This window comes from Terrapene carolina, unplaced genomic scaffold (assembly GCF_002925995.2).
Source record: "Terrapene carolina triunguis isolate 2854851 unplaced genomic scaffold, T_m_triunguis-2.0 Scaffold51579, whole genome shotgun sequence".
In the NCBI taxonomy this organism is placed as follows: Eukaryota; Metazoa; Chordata; order Testudines; family Emydidae; genus Terrapene; species Terrapene triunguis.
The window spans coordinates 11,368-26,955 of record NW_020715930.1 but is presented as its reverse complement, the minus strand read 5'-3'; the positions used below and the strand labels follow the sequence as shown (position 1 = coordinate 26,955).

At 60.4% G+C, this 15,588-nt stretch overlaps 1 protein-coding gene across 1 annotated transcript; it reads right to left on the bottom strand.

Annotated features, from left to right (window-relative positions):
* Positions 1 to 10,517: 10,517 nt before the first annotated feature.
* On the bottom strand, positions 10,518 to 14,802 carry LOC112125731 (BOLA class I histocompatibility antigen, alpha chain BL3-7-like). The gene is made up of 7 exons (XM_026647231.2): positions 14,529 to 14,802; positions 13,873 to 14,151; positions 13,645 to 13,734; positions 12,966 to 12,998; positions 12,614 to 12,637; positions 11,773 to 11,805; positions 10,518 to 11,327 (listed from the first exon to the last, which is right to left on the bottom strand). Exons 1-7 carry the CDS (start codon positions 14,782 to 14,784, stop codon positions 11,323 to 11,325), a joined length of 720 nt encoding a protein of 239 aa, XP_026503016.1. The 5' UTR covers positions 14,785 to 14,802; the 3' UTR covers positions 10,518 to 11,322.
* Between the last annotated feature and the right edge of the window lie 786 nt (positions 14,803 to 15,588).

Sequence of the window (15,588 nt, the reverse complement as noted above, 5' to 3'; positions counted from 1 at the left end):
GCACAGGGATTCATTATAACAACAACTGATCACGGCCAACCCTGGGTCAATGGCTCATCCTGGCCCCTTCCCTATGGCCAGAGAACCCCCGAGTTCCTGCTGTCTAAATCCACCCCACAGAGAGCGCAGAAGGGAGAAGTGGCTGCAGACCCCCCCCCCCCCTCCACCCCATTGCCTGCACCCCAGCAAGGGCTACTGCGAAGTCCAGCGCCGTCCTGCTGGGCTCCCTGTGACGAACTGGGACTGTTCTTAATGTGGTCTTTGAATGCTGAGTGGGGGGTGTTGGCTGGGAAGGCAGGGGAGTGTGGCTAGGATGGTCTGCATTGGGGGATGGGAGACTGGCCTTGAGGGAAGATACCTGAGCATGTAACATGAGAACCCAGGAAGGGGTTAGAGGCCACGTGACACCTTTGCCCGGGAAACTGAACAAAGGGGAGAGAGTTTCAGGGCTGGTTGGTGGAATGGCTGGGAGGCAGACAGGACTCTGACCTCCCAAGGGGGCTAGGGTGCCCTGGGACCCCAAGATGCACCTAATTGGGGGGGGTCCTGTTGTCTGTGCCTGCAAAACCTGTCTTGGACTCTGTTCCTGTCGTCTAAATAAACCTTCTGCTTTACTGGCTGACTGAGACTCATGGTGAATCGCAGGAAGCCAGGGGTGCAGGGCCTTGTGTCCCCCCACACTCCGTGACAACTGGTGGTAACAGTGGGATCTACTGCACCCCGTGGACGGCGCTTCCTGCAGTAAGTGACTGAGGAGCAGTAAAACAAAGAGGGATTGACGGGGACCAGGTGGGCTGAAGCATCAGAGAGAGACGGTTTCAGGGGGCGATTAACCCCTGGGAGTGTGGACCACAGAGAAGGGCTTTTGCAGTAACAGGGTCCCCCGGGGGATCGCAGCGAGCGGTCCCAGGGGCGGAGGAGTCTGCAGCTCGACTGAGGTGCATGCCGCCATATGGCCTAAGAGTTGAAGGCACACCCGTGCCGTCATCACGGGGAAGGCCGTGACTGAAGCTCTGAGACCTCTGAGTGTCTCAAACCTGTCTTGGGGGAGAGAGGCCGTGGCCACCACCGAGTCTAACAGCGCCCCTATGAAGTGTATGCGCTGAGCCGGGACTAACGTGGACTTGTCCTTGTTTACCACTAGGCCTAGACTGTTGCAAGTGGCCAGGAGGAATTCCACCTGGGCCTGCACCTGGGATCGAGACTTGCCCTTGAGCAGCCAGTCGTCCAGGTAGGGGAAAATTTGCAGCCCGTTCCGCCTGAGGTGGGCTGCCACCACCGCCATGCATTTGGTAAAAATCCTGGGGACCGTAGAAAGGCCAAAGGGAAGGATCGTAAACTGGTAGCGGTCCTGCCCTACGAGGAAGGGAGGAAGCGCCTGTGACCCTCGAAAATATGGATATGGAAGTACGCATCCTGGAGGTCCAGGGCCGCAAACCAATCCCCCGGGTCTAGGGAAGGAACAATAGAGGCCAGGGAGACCAAACGGAGCTTGCAACAGACCAGAAACTGGTTGAGATTCCGCAGGTCGAGGATGGGCCTGAGCCCGCCTTTCCCCTTCGGGATCAGGAAATACCGGGAGTAAAACCCCTGCCCTGGAATTCCCGAGGTACCTTCTCCACCGTGCCCAGGGTGAGGAGGCGCGCCACCTCCTGGTTGAGAAGAAGGGGGTGCTCCGGGTCTCCGGGCACCTCCTGGGACAGAGGATGGTGGGGAGGGGGCAAGGCGAATTGCAACATGTACCCCTTGGAGATGGTACTGAGGACCCACCGGTCCAACATTATACGGGACCATTGCACTCGGAAGGCAGATAAACGGTTGCCAAACACCAACTTTATTAACTGGGGGGCTTCCCGGGCAACAGGCCCAGTGGCCCCCCGCAAACAGCCAAAAGCGCCTCTTCCCCTGCCTCTTGCCCTTTGAGGGTCTGGGGCGTGGGGCCGAACGGGACGGGCGCTGTGACCTGCGCCTCTGCTCCCTCGGCCTCTTAGGCGGGGGCTCATATCTGCCCCTAACTGGGGGAGCCGAGGTCTGAGGCCTGGTTTTGTCCTTGGGTGGCGGGACATACAGGCCTAGGGTCTGCAGGGTGGTGCGGGAGTCTTTCATCCCGTGCAGACGAGTGTCCATTTGGTTCGCAAACAGGGCCTTGCCGTCGAAGGGCAGGTCCTGCATGAGGGACTGGGATTTTACGGACAGCCCCGACAGCGAGAGCCATGACGCCCGTCGCATGGAGATAGCTGTGATGTTATGAGTGTAAAATAATATTTCATTGGAAGGTGACAGGGCCAGAAAGAGTTAATTAACTCAGACTGACCTGACCCATGGGTGAACTGTCGAAACTGGTTAGGAAGATATGTAAATGAATAAAGAACAGGAGTACCTGTGGCACCTTAGAGACTAACAAATTTATTTCAGCATAAGCTTTCGTGGGCTACAGCCCACTGCATCGGATGCATAGAATGGAACACACAGAAAGAAGATATTTATACATACAGAGAACATGAAAAGGTGGAAGTAGCCAGACCAACTGTAAGAGGCCAATCAATTGAGATGAGCTATCAGGAGGTGGCGCGCCTCCTCACCCTGGGCGCGGTGGAGAGGGTACCTCGGGAATTCCAGGGCAAAGGGTTTTACTCCCGATATTTCCTGAAAAACAAGGAAAACAATTAGAAAACAAGGAAAAAACAAGAAAATCCCCCACTTCATCACAGTCCCCTCCCCCAAGCTCCCCCTGTCTGCCTTCCAGCCAAGGTCACTAGCCAGCCTCCGAGACTCTGCCTCCAGCGACCCCTCCCACAGCCTTTGTTCAGTTTCCCGGGCAAAGGTGTCACCTGGCCTCTCACTCCTTCCTGGGTTCTCATGTTACATGCTCAGGTATTCTCCGTCGGTCAGTCTCCCATCCCCCCATGCAGACTATCCTAGCCACACTCCCCTGTCAGCATTCAAAGACCACATTAAGAACAGTCCCAGTTCGTCACATCTCCCCCCTTCGAGACCGAACTGAGCGGGGTCACTTCAGCCAGTGACCCGGGGAAGTTCGAACCTCCCCCCGTTCCCATGGATGCCCCAGCATCCCTCCCATTCCTTGGTGAGAATTACACCAGGCCCCTCCAGTTTCACGCCCCCCCTTAGGTCGGGGGTGCTCGATGGCACTCGTAGTTCGCATGTGGGAAGGTTTATGCGGCCTGTGCCCTTTTCCCACCCCAATACCCCTGGGGCTCCAACTGGGCTGGGGTCTTCTCCCAGCGCTCCAGTCTGGAGGTCTGTGCTTCGGGCTCTCTTGGTTCAGAGCCCCCCTTTTAACCTTGGCCACCCTCTGGAAAGGCTCCTCTATGCTGGGTAAGGGTCCTAAAGCCGTTTCCCCTTGTCCCGGGCCTTCCTCCCCCTCTGACAGGGGTCACAGGATCGGCAGTACTGCCGGACAGTAACAAAGACCCCAGGCCAGTAAAAGCTCCGTAGCAGCCTCTGCTGGGTACGCCAGGTTCCCTGGTGCCCTGAGAGGGGAATGTCATGGGCCCGGCCCAGCAGCTGGCAGCGATACTTCTGGGGTACCACCAGCTGTCTCCTGATCCCCCCTGACTCCATCTTCCCTGGGGGAGCCCATTCTCGGTACAGGAACCCCTTCTCCCACAGGAACCTTTTCCGGCCACCTCTCCCCATGGTCTGTACCGCACCGAGGTCGGCCAGGTCCCTTATCTTCCGCAAGGAGGGATCTTTCTGCACCTCGGCCTGGAACTCAGCAGCTGGGACAGGGATGGCCACCTGCTCTTTCTCGCCGGCTGGGTCTGAAGCCGCAGCCTCCCTGAGCCGTGTCCCTGGGTGTTCCCTCCCCACCAGGTTAGGGTCCTGCGCCTTGGGCAAGGCACCCTCCCCAAGGCCAGGGCGCAGTGCCCCTCGCCGGCTCTGACTGCGGGTCACAACCAGTTGCTTGGCCAGTCCTCCAGGTCCCCCCCCATCAACACTTCAGTGGGCAAATACGGGTGTACCCCCACGTCCTTGGGGCCCTCCTTGGCCCCCCACTTCAGGTGTACCCTCGCCACGGGCACTTTGACTGGTGTTCCGCCCACCCCCGTCAGGGTCAGGTGGGTGTTGGGCACCACCTGATCTGAGGCCACCACCTCGGGCCGGACCAGTGTCACCTCTGAGCCCGTATCCCAGTATCCATTGACCTGCCTCCCATCCACCTCCAGGGAAACAAGGTACTCACTCCGGAGGGATCGCCCCGCGCCCACCGTATAAACCAAAAACCCTGAGTCTGGAGCATCCAGCCCCCCAGAGGAGCTGGCCTGGAGCACTCCTCCCTCCTTAGCAGGTGGTACTCTGCCAGCCCCCCTTCCCTGGGAACGCTGCCTCTCGCCCGGCTGGGTCTCTACCCAGTCAACCCTCTGTGGGTTTGGTCTGCTCAGTCTGTCCCTGAGCCTGGGGCACTGGGCCCGTATGTGACCTCTCTGGTCAGTGATAGCAGACCATGTCCCATGGGTCCCCTCGAGTGGGTTGGATGGACCTGACGCTGGATCTTCCTCCTTGGTGGGGTTTTTCCGTATTTTCCCGCTGGGAGGTCCCATGGTGACTCTCGCTCTGCGTTGTGGTGGGCCTGTTCCTTTGGGACTCCTCCCTGTTAGCCCCTGCCCGACTGTTCACAAACTCGTCGGCCAACTGGCCTGCGTGCTGCGGGTTCTCTGGCTTTTGGTCCATCAACCATCGCCTCAGGTCGGATGGGCACTGCTCATACACGTGCTCCAGTACGACTAGGTCAAGTAGGTCCTCTATAGTTTGGGTCCCAGCCGTCCACTTGCGGGCATACCCCTGCACCTGGTTGGCTAGTTGCAGGTATGTGACCTCACGGGTTTTACGCTGACTCCGGAACCTTTTCCGGTACATCTCAGGGGTCAGCCCAAACTCGCGGAGCAGGGCCTTTTTGAACAGTTCGTAGTTCTCTGTCTCCACCCCTTTCAGTCGGCTGTACACCTCCCTGGCTGTGGAGTCCAGTGAGGGGATGAGAAACTGGAGCCTGTCTGCAGGGTCAACCTGGAGCAGCTTGCAGGTATTCTCAAAGGCCGTCAGGAAGGTATCCATGTCCTCCCCCTCCTTACGCTGGGCCAGCAAGCACTTATCAAATCTCTTTGCAGTCTTGGGTTCCCCCTCGCTCACCGCAGCTGGGGCCCCACTGCTCCTCAGCCTGGCCAGTTCCAGCTCATGCTGACGTTGGTTCTCCTCATGCTGACGTTGGTCCAGCTCATGCTGACGCTGTTTTTCCCGTTCTACCCGCTCTTCCCGCTCATGCTGACGTTGTTTCTCCTTCTCTTCCCGCTCCTGCTTCAGTTCTTGCCGCCTTATCTCGAGCTCGAGCTCTTTCAGTCTCAGCTCCCTGTCACATTCCAGTCGCATCCGCTCCCGGGACAGGGAGCTCCGCCGGGGCGATCCCCTGCTGGCTGCCGGGGTCAGGGTGCCCTCGGTATTCGCTGGGCTTCCCCCAACCCCTCCCCTAGGTATAGGTAGGCAGGGTCTCGGGATGTCCTCGGCAGCAGTCCGACCCCTCCCAGCCAGGTCAGGCCCCGGGGCCCATGCTGCATCCGCCGGGCGGCTTCCCTTGGGGACAGGGCTCGGTTCGTCCAAGCGATCCCTCTCCTCCAGCTGGGCAATTAGCTGTTCTTTGGTGGACCTCCCAATGCGCAGCCCCCTCTGCCTGCACAGCTCCACCAGGTCACTCTTGAGGCGTTTAGCATACATCCTCCTGCTGGCCACACACCGGCCTGTGCTCTCCGCTTTCCACCGTCCCAGGGGAACCCCTAGTGTGCCAGCCCTTCTTCAGGTCACCACCTCTCTGCCAGGGTCGAGCTGCAGACTCCTCCGCCCCGGGACCGCTCGTTGCGATCCCCCAGGGGACCCTGTTACTGCAAAAGTCCTTCTCACTGGTCACACACTCCCAGGGGTTAATCGCCCCCTGAACCGTCTCTCTCTGACTCTTCAGCCCACCTGGTCCCCGTCGATCCCCCTTCGTTTTGCTGCTCCCCAGTCACTTACTGCAGGAAGCGCTGTCCACGGGGTGCAGTAGATCCCACCTCTGCCACCAGTTGTCGCGGAGTGTGGGGGGACTCAGGGCCCTGCACCCCCGGCGTCCTGCGATTCACCATGACTCTCAGCCAGCCAGTAAAGCAGAAGGTTTATTTAGACGTCAGGAATGCAGTCCAAGACAGGTCTTACAGGCGCAGACAACAGGACCCCCCCCAGTTAGGTTCATCTTGGGGTCCCCGGGCACCCTAGCCCCCTTAGGGGATCAGAGCCCTGTCTGCCTTCCAGCCAAGGTCACTAGCCAGCTTCTGACACTCTGCCTTCAGCGACCCCTCCCACAGCCTTTGTTCAGTTTCCCGGGCAAAGGTGTCACCTGGCCTCTAACCCCTTCCTGGGTTCTCATGTTACAGGCTCAGGTATTCTCTGTCGGTCAGTCACCCCTCCCCCAATGCAGACCATCCTAGCCACACTCCCCTGTCAGCACTCACAGACCACTTCAAGAACAGTCCCGGTTCGTCACAGACTCACCACGCTAGCGCCTCCCACTGGCTGTCCCGGGGATTAGCTCTGCTCACCAGTGCGTCGCCTTCTGGTGGTGTCTCGTCGTCGTCACTTCTGCTCAAGGACCCGTGTCATTCCAAGGAGCACGACGTCCTCTCCAGGACACGGCCCACTGGCCGTGCCACACTCTGTGCCCCCCCTTCCGGGGGGCTGCAGTTCGCTATCCAGCCACTTCCCTCAGTGGCAACTGCAGCCTGTGGTCTGGCCACTTCCTCAGTGGCGAGTGGTGGGGGATGACACGCAGGCATGCCCACTACTCCGGGTCCCAGCCCAGGGACCCTGTAGACAGCACCCATGTGCTGCATCCCCTCAGTACTTCTCCCTGGGCCACTTCTCTGCAGAGCCCGCATCTTCTCCACCCTCATCTCCAGGCCTCAGCATGCCAGCCTTTGCAGTGAGCCAGGAGCTCGCTCTCACCCCCTGATCCTGCCCGGCTCTGCTCTGCTCTGTCCAAGGTGCTCACGTTCTTCCTCCTGCAGGGCAGCCAGGCCTCCCTCCTCAAGCCCCAGGGAGCAACTGAACCTGCTCTGCCCTGCAGCTCTTCTTATATGGGCCTGCCCAGCCCTGATTGGCTGCTCCTCGCAGCCCCTCTCCTATTGGCTTCTTTCTGCGCAGCCTCCCTAGGACTCCATTAACTCCTTACTGGCCAGTGTGGGGTGGACGCCCCATCACACCATCTACCACTCCACACACCCATCCCTCCACACACCTGACCCTCTGGCCCCATACACACTCCTCTATGCATCCATCCGGCCCTGCCTCATCTGTCTGTCTCTGGGTATGTCTACACGACAGACTCTGCCAGTGTAACTACGCCAGCGTAGCCCCGTGGTGTAGACGCAGCCTGCGCCGGTGGAAGGGGTTTCTCCATCGGTATGGGGACTTGACCTCCCTGAACGACGGTAGATATGGTGACAGAACCCACCGTCCCTCGGCCTAGCTGGGTCTGCACCGGGGTTTTTGTCACCATAGCTACAGTGGCCGGGGTATTTCACACCCTGACTGTTAGCTGGCTGTGTTGACCTAACATTTAAGTGTAGGCTGGTCCTCTGACTCGCTCTCTCCCCGGCCCCAGACCCTGGTGTACATGTACGGGAACCTGCTGAGCAACGTGGGGGCGGCGGAGAAGGTGTTCGAGTACCTGGACCGGGAGCCGGCCGTGCGCACCGACAGGACGCGGGCGCCGGAGTCGCTGCAGGGACACGTCTCCTTCCACAACGTCTCCTTCTCCTACCCCTCCCGCCCGGACCGCCAGGTCCTAAAGGTACCTACAGCGAGGCGGCTACACCCTACCCCCAGCTACCCCCTACCCCTGGCTCACAGCCCCAGGCCCTTCCCCCTGGGGAGATGATCCCCCTGGCTCCCAGCCCCTCTGATCCCCCTGCGCGACAGGTGTTGCGGAGTGTGGGGGGACACCAGGCTCTGCACCCCCGGCTTCCTGCGATTCGCCATGACTCTCAGCCAGCCAGTAAAGAAGGTTTATTTAGACACCAGGGACACAGTCCAAGACAGGTCTTGCAGGCGCAGACAAGAGGACCCCCCCAGTTAGGTCCATCTTGGGGTCCCAGGGACACCACAGTCCTGTTGGGGGGTGAGAGCCCTGTCCAGGCTCCCCTCCATTACACCAGCTAGCTCCTGACAACTCCAACTCCCTCCAGCTTCTCTCCCCCCAGCCCCTCCCCCAGCCTTTGTCCAGTTTCCAGGGCAGAGGTGTCACCTGGCCCCAGCCCCCTCCTGGGTTCTCACGTTACATGCTCAGGTATCTTCCCTCAAGGCCAGTCTCCCATCCCCCAATGCAGACCGTCCCAGCCAACACTCCCTTGTGCCCTTGTTGCCAAGAAGGCTAATGCCAGCAGATCGAGGGACGTGATCGTTCCCCTTTATTCGACATTGGTGAGGCCTCATCTGGAGTACTGTGTCCAGTTTTGGGCCCCACACTACAAGAAGGATGTGGAAAAATTGGAAAGAGTCCAGCGGAGGGCAACAGAAATCATTAGGGGTCTGGGGCACATGACTTATGAGGAGAGGCTGAGGGAACTGGGATTATTTAGTCTGCAGAAGAGAAGAATGAGGGGGGATTTGATAGCTGCTTTCAACTACCTGAAGGGGGGTTCCAAAGAGGATGGAGCTCGGCTGTTCCCAGTGGTGGCAGATGACAGAACAAGGAGCAATGGTCTCAAGTTGCAGTGGGGGAGGACCAGGTTGGATATTAGGAAACACTTTTTCACTAGGAGGGTGGTGAAGCACTGGAAAATGTTACCTAGGGAGGTGGTGGAATCTCCTTCCTTAGAGGTTTTTAAGGTCAGGCTTGACAAAGCCCTGGCTGGGATGATTTAGTTGGGGTTGGTCCTGCTTTGAGCAGGGGGTTGGACTAGATACCTCCTGAGGTCCCTTCCAACCCTAATCTTCTGTGATTCTATGATTCCCCACTCAGCATTCAAAGACCGCATTAAGAACAGCCCCAGTTCTTCACAGTGGTTCTCAGGTGCCGGACTGGGCCTGGCCCAGCCCCCCCAGAGCCTGTGTCTGAGCCTCTGAGCGAGACTCCCAAGGGGAGATTAGCCCCCTCCACACCTCCTTGCCCTGCCCCACACCTGTCCACACACACTGGTCGCTGCAGCCGGGCCGGTGTAACCAGTACGGTGCGTTGTTCCGCAGGTGGCTGCAGTGAAACACGGCTCGGCTTGTACAGGTGGGGGATGCCTTGCCCGGTGTGAGCACTGTGCTAGCAACACAACCTGTCCTGGCTAGGGGTTGTACCACCTTTCCTCCCCCAACCCAAGCAGTGACGCTGGTGCAAACCCCGTGTGGCTCAGGCCTTAGCGGGTGAAGGTTTATCCCCCCGCGGGCGAGTGTCTGTATGAAACTCCCAAGCAACGCAGAGCCCAGCGCACGTCACACCCCGTATTTACTGGGGTAAGGGACATGACTGGTAAAGGCGCAGAATCACACCCAAACCAGCGCCCTGTGTGAGCTGCCCGTCCCTTGGACCCTGTTAGTGACGGGGGGGGAAAGGCCACACTTGAGGTGCTGCTCTCTGAAGAATTCGTTCTCCCCAACTGGCCACAGTCCTCTAACCCTGAGCCGGGCTGTCAGAGCCCCCAGGCCAGCCCTCCCCCCACATCCTCCATCCCAGCTCCATTACAGGATCAGTCCCAGCCAGGTGGTGACTCTGCAGTGCCCAGGCTGCGTGGCCCCAGGCGGGGCAAACTGGTACTAGAGCCGTGGTGGCCACAGCCTCCTGCATCTCAGCCTGGCTTAGCCCCCATTCAAGGGGCTGCCAGCCCCAGACCCAGCTTAGCCACCCCATTTCCCACCCCTCCACATGCTCCCTGCCCCAGCTGGAGGAGGGGTTCATGGGCTGGCTGCTCAAGGATTCATTTGAACCCCAGTTTAAAGAAAGTGCTTTAGGAAGCCTCCTCACAGGTCTCTAAGGGGTTTAGGAGCACCAGGCTCATTGACGATTCCTGGTAGGAATGCTCCTAAATCCCTTGGGCACTCTTGAAACTCTCCCCGAGTCACAGTCCCTGTAATGTTCCTGACCCGTCATCTCTGCTCTGTATCCGATGAGCGTTCAGCAGGGGCAGCCTGGCCTGTCTCAGTCACCCTGTCACTCAGGGCAGGGTGGCGGCGGCTCTGGACGGCTGCGTCTATTAGGCCCACCCCTGCGTCTAAGGGCCCACCCCTGCCCAACACCCATTATTCACCCCCAAACACGTCCAACCCCCCCAAACCCAACGTGCACGCACCAGCCCCTTCCTGCCAGGCCCCTGCGCTCCCCAGCCCTGCCATACACCCCCCCCATTCCCTGACCCCCCCCCAGACAGAATCCTCCAAACGGGCTGAAGAGAGATTAAAACCCCAAACCTACATTTATTGTGTCCAAATGAAAATCGCCAAAAGATTTACAATTTTACTATTTAAAACAGTTGTTAAAACCTTAAGAAAAAAATTACACGCGTCACACACAAAATCAACCCATTTGGGAGCAGAATTGGCGCCAGCTTAGGCTTTGTCTACACACAAACGTGCACCAGATCAGTTAGGGGACGCTGATTCTGGTAGAAGCAGTGGCTTTTTCTCGTGTCGCTTGAGTCACTTGGGAATCGGTTTAAATCAAAACAAGCCCTGTCTTACACCAGACTAAGAGTGTCCACACAGGGATTTAACGAGCCCACTTCAAACTCACACCTCTTTTGTTACACCAGTGCAAATCGCAATGTAGACAAGGCCTTACCCTGGAGTGACCAGTGCCCTGACAGCAGGATTTAGCCCATTACACAGGAAGCTGCAGCAGCAAAAAGAAGAACATCTTAATCCCTTAATCACCACAGAAACAGAAACCGGGGGCTAAGTTACAATCCAAGCGAACAGAACAGTAGGTGCTGGGTACAGCCCTACACTAACAATTCAGTCCAGCCAACCCTGGTTATTTTTCTATACAAACAAGATCTTCATTGATACAAGTTTTCATTTTTTCAAAACAAGATAGTTCTGTAGAAATCAAATAATAAGCGACCCTGACAATCCCTGGCAGGCTGCAGCCACGGAGGTTTCAATTCTAAAGTGAAAGCTGCAGTTGCTGTCTCACAGGTGGGCGTTTAGCTTGGGTACAATCAAGGCAAAGGGCTTTAAGCAGGCCGTGGAAGGTGCTGATGAGCTGTTGCATTCCCAGGAGCCTGATCTGCTCCGGTCTCTCCTCGCGTCTGGGATCCCCCCAGCCGGCTGCACAGGGGCCGACGGGCTCCGTCACGCTGCAGAAATGAGACAGGGACAGTCAGCGCTGGGGTCGGGGTGAGCAGACACAGCAGGGCCAGGTACGATACTGGGCCCATCTGGCGCTCGGGGTAAAGCTCTGACTGGGCACCACACCCCGCGCCGAGGGGGAGGAGACCGTAAAGCCGATCACCGTCCCACTGAGCTACAGCGATCACTGCTCCCGGTGCAGCATCTGTGACGCATCCCGGCCCCTTCCCCTAGAGCCAGACACACCCCGACCCCCTCCCGGAGTCCCTGCAGCCTGGAACTCCTCCCTGCAGAGGGGAGATGCAGACCCGCCCCCACACTCAGCACCCCCACTGCAGGGAGATCAGGGGCAGGGCTCCCCACGGCTGGCTGGTCAGAGGGGCAGGGCCTGGGGGCCTCCAGGCAGGGGTCTCCCCCCACTGAATCCCCCTGGCTAGTCTCCCCCTCACTTACCCTTGACACGGGTGTCCGATCCCTGGTCGCTTCCTGGGAAGGAGAAGGAGAAGAGGGGTGTTAGTGTTTTGCCCCATATCCCTCGCCTGGCCCCTTGTGTCAGCGTTTACCCTGCTGCAGGGTGGGGGTGACGCTGCCCCAGCCGAGCGGCTGCACTTTGCCCTGGGGCGAGGAACGGCGCAGGGCGAGCCAGCGGGAGTCAGGGCTGGTCACTGCTCCCCGGGGCTGAGATCCCTGCGCCGCCCCCCCCCCGCCTCCCGGGGACTTGGACATACGGGGGTGGGACTCTCAGAAGCACCTTAGTGACTCAGGAGCCCAAACCCCATTGAAATCAGTGGGGATGAGGCTCCTGCATCCCCCCCACTCAGTGTACAACACGTCCCATCGACGCCAAACCCAGCTCCCAGCCACAGCAGGAGGGGGCGGGGCTAGATCCAGGCCAGACACCGCCGGGGCGAAATGCTGCTCCGAGGGGTCAGACGCACCCCAGCCCCATGGGAAACACACACGGCTGGTTGGGCACGAGGTGTGTGCGCCCCCACCGACGTCATAGGCTGCCGCAGGAATTTCATAGCAGCCGAGGGGAGTTGGGTGCTGACACTCCCCTAGGTTCCTTTGAACTCAGCCTAATCAGGGAAAATTGACCAGCAGAGCTATGACTGAATAATTTAGCTCTGCCGGTCAATCTCCCCATGCAGCCAAACCCGCCGTGTCACCGAAACAGCAGGGACCTGCCCCCCCACAGAGGGACCCTGGGGTGCGTTAACACGTCCTGTGCCTCCCCCCGAGGCCTCAGGCCCCAGCACATCCCCTGGGCTAGTGTCACCCGCACGTCACCTACCGGAGCTGGCAGAGCCGTCGTGAGCTGTGGGGGAGAAGGAAGCCGGGGTCAGTGTCTGGTGGAACGAGGGTCCCCGTTCTCCCCGCCCCACACTCGTTATACACGTACACACCCCTGTGACTGATCCAGGTGCTACTGTTCTGCCGTTGGGCCCAGACACCACGGTGATGGGCGACCTACACAGAGCACCCAGGCCCGGGCAGGGCGTTAGTGTCACTGGCCAGTCCCGCTACTGCAGCTCCCCAGCCTCCAAGAGGCCGTGGGGGGCAAGGGGAGGTCTCCTGGGACTGCCCCCAGGCTGTCCCGTACCGGGTCACACAGCGACGGGGACGGGGGAGGGCTCAGCACTTACCTGCAGCCGCTTTGTAGCCGCCGTTCTTCTTCCCTGCAGAGACAAGGCAGATTGGAGTAAGTGCGGCTGCTCCTGGGGCAGGAACTGGTGCTGATCTGTGCCCATGGCCCAGAATCCAGGGGCCCGGCCCATCCCCGGGGCAGGGTGACAGGCTCTGTACGAACCGTTTTCCTCCCTGGGTTTCAGGCTGGTGGCTCCGGCCCAGCCAGGGCCACACAGAGTTTTGGGGGCCTGGGGCAGAGTCTGAGCCCCCCCCCCATTCCAAGGGTGTAAAAACACAGGGGGAGACCCAGATGGTGAGGGGCAGAGAGTGATTCCGCCCCACACTCATGCTGCCTTGGGGGCTCCTGTCCTGGGGGGTGGGCCTGGCTCCCCACTCTGGGCCCTGCGACCTGGCACATGGGGTCACAGCACAGACTCAGGTGTGGGGCTGTGACCCCACGTGCCAGCTCAGCACCGCTCAACTTCTGCGGCTGGGGGGCCCAGAGCAAACTGCCCCTTTGTTCCCCACTGGGCAGCCCTTGGCCCAGCAGCAGAGCGGGGTAGCCACACAGCACTGACGCCAGGGGCTGTAGGGGTGCGTGCCGGGGCCCAGCCAGAGCAGGTCAGCACTCTCCCAGCCTAGGCTCTAGGGTGATGGGCACGTCACCATGGCCTGGCACAGACACCTGGCACTTACTGAGGAAGACAACAGCTCCAGCGATGGCAGCGACCAGCACGAGAACCCCGATAACGACACCCACGATCAGCATCACGTTGGACTTGGGCCCTGAAACGGGAATGGGCCAGTGAGCAGGGGAACCACAAACCCTCTTCCCCTGTTACATGGGTTAGTCACCCCACCCCCCACTGGAGCCCCATAACCCCCCCAACCCCCTCCTCCCATCCCAGGCCAGTCCCCCCTTACCCCAGGGCACTCTCAGATCCTCCACCAGGCTGGGGTGCTCCACACAGCAGGTATAATCGGTCTCACTGCTGGGGTCGATCTCGATGCTGGCCCGGGTCTGGTAGGTCCCGTCCCCGCTGGGAACCACCCCCCATTGGATTGTCTCCTGCGGCACGGCCACCCCCTTCTTCAGCCACACGACGGCCACGTTCCGTGGGTAGAAACCGTGGACCCGGCAGGAGAGGGTGGTGAGACCCCCGTCCCGGCTCGGCCGGTCGCTCACGTGCACCTGCGGTGGCTCTGGGGGGAAAGGAGAGATGGAGTTAGAGGGAACTCCCTGAGCTGGATCCCCTGGGGCGGCAGCAGCTGAGGGGGCTGGCCAGAGGGACGGGAGCTGGTGCAGCCGCGCTCTCATGTCTGGTTCTGATACACGCGGCCGGGGCACGGGCACCCCGAGGGGCTCTGCTCGGCTGGGGGGGCGGTAGGGGGCTGAACAGGGCGGGACGGGACAGGGAGACGAACGGCGGCTCCTGCAGCAACGCTGGGGCCTCGCCCGATGGGGGAACAGAAACGTCCTGCCAGGGACAACGCTCAGCGTGATGGACGTGGGGGAGCGATCTCTGCAGTGGGGATACACCCCGTTCAGTGATCCCCGGGGTCTGATGTGCCCCCCTCACCTCTCCTCTGCAGCGTCTCCTTCCCGTACTCCAGGTACTTCCCCAGCCACTCGATGCACTCCTGATCCAGGTAGCCCTTCCACTGCTGAGCGATGCTCCTCTCAGCCTCCCATTTGTGTTTGGTGACCTGAGCCCCGACATCTGCCGCCACCCAGGTCTCCTGGTCCTTATCCAGGCTGATGAAGTCGCGCCCATCGTAGGCATACTGGCTAAACCCCCCAATGGAGCCGTCATCCCGGAGCTCACAGCCGTACATCAGTTGGAAAGTGTGAAATCCTGAAACACACGGAGCCGGGGCCCAGGGCCCAGGGCTGGGTCAAGGTTTGAGCCACAGGGAGCAGCTACTGCTAGAGATTCTCCAACACCCCCAGCCGCCCTGCGATGGGGGCACCAGCCCGGAGACCCCCTGGGCCTACCACCCCCCGCCCCAGGAAAAGAGCAGTAGAGGTGAGTCCTCCAAGCTGCCTAGAACGGCTGCGGGGAGCAGCCAATCAGGGACCAGCAGGATCACAAAAGAAGGAGCTGCTGGGCAGAGCCCCCCCCTTAACCCTGCCCTGCCTGGAGCAACCGCGCAGGGTCCCTCTGCCCCCCCCCCCGTTCACACCGACCCCACCCCGCAGTGCCCCCGCCCCACACGGGCCCGATGTTCCCAGGATCTACTTGTGCTCCAGGGGCCGCCCAGCGCTCCGGGGCGCGACCACGGCCAAGGAGCAAACTCCGGTGGTTTTGCTCCTTTTCAGACTGGCCGCCGTCTCCCACGGGGCTGGAGCCGCAGGACGCCCTGGGCTAAGGTGGCGGCTGTTTCCCTACAGCCAGGCAGGCGGCAGAGACACGGCCCTTGGCTAAGGCGGCCCCACGTGCCAGGGTTTGCCGGGAACCCAAAGCAGGGCCGCCCTTGGTACATGGCTGCCCCCTGGGCTGTCAGGAGGTGGGGACAGACATGGGGGCGGGAAAGAGAAGCTGGGGGCAGGGAGGGCGACTGGCTCAGCAAACAGAAGCAGGGAGCCTGTGGGTGCAGCAGGGGGGGGGTGAGGGTTGTTATGAGAACAGCCCAGCCGGG

Coding starts and splice junctions, on each gene's coding strand:
- LOC112125731 (XM_026647231.2), bottom strand. CDS start 14,784: ATGTACGGCTGTGAGCTCCGGGATGACGGCTCCATTGGGGGGTTTAGC. Junction 14,152..14,528: donor GGAGACGCTGCAGAGGAGAG/GTGAGGGGGGCA, acceptor CTTTCCCCCCAG/AGCCACCGCAGGTGCACGTG. Junction 13,735..13,872: donor GGATCTGAGAGTGCCCTGGG/GTAAGGGGGGAC, acceptor TTCCCGTTTCAG/GGCCCAAGTCCAACGTGATG.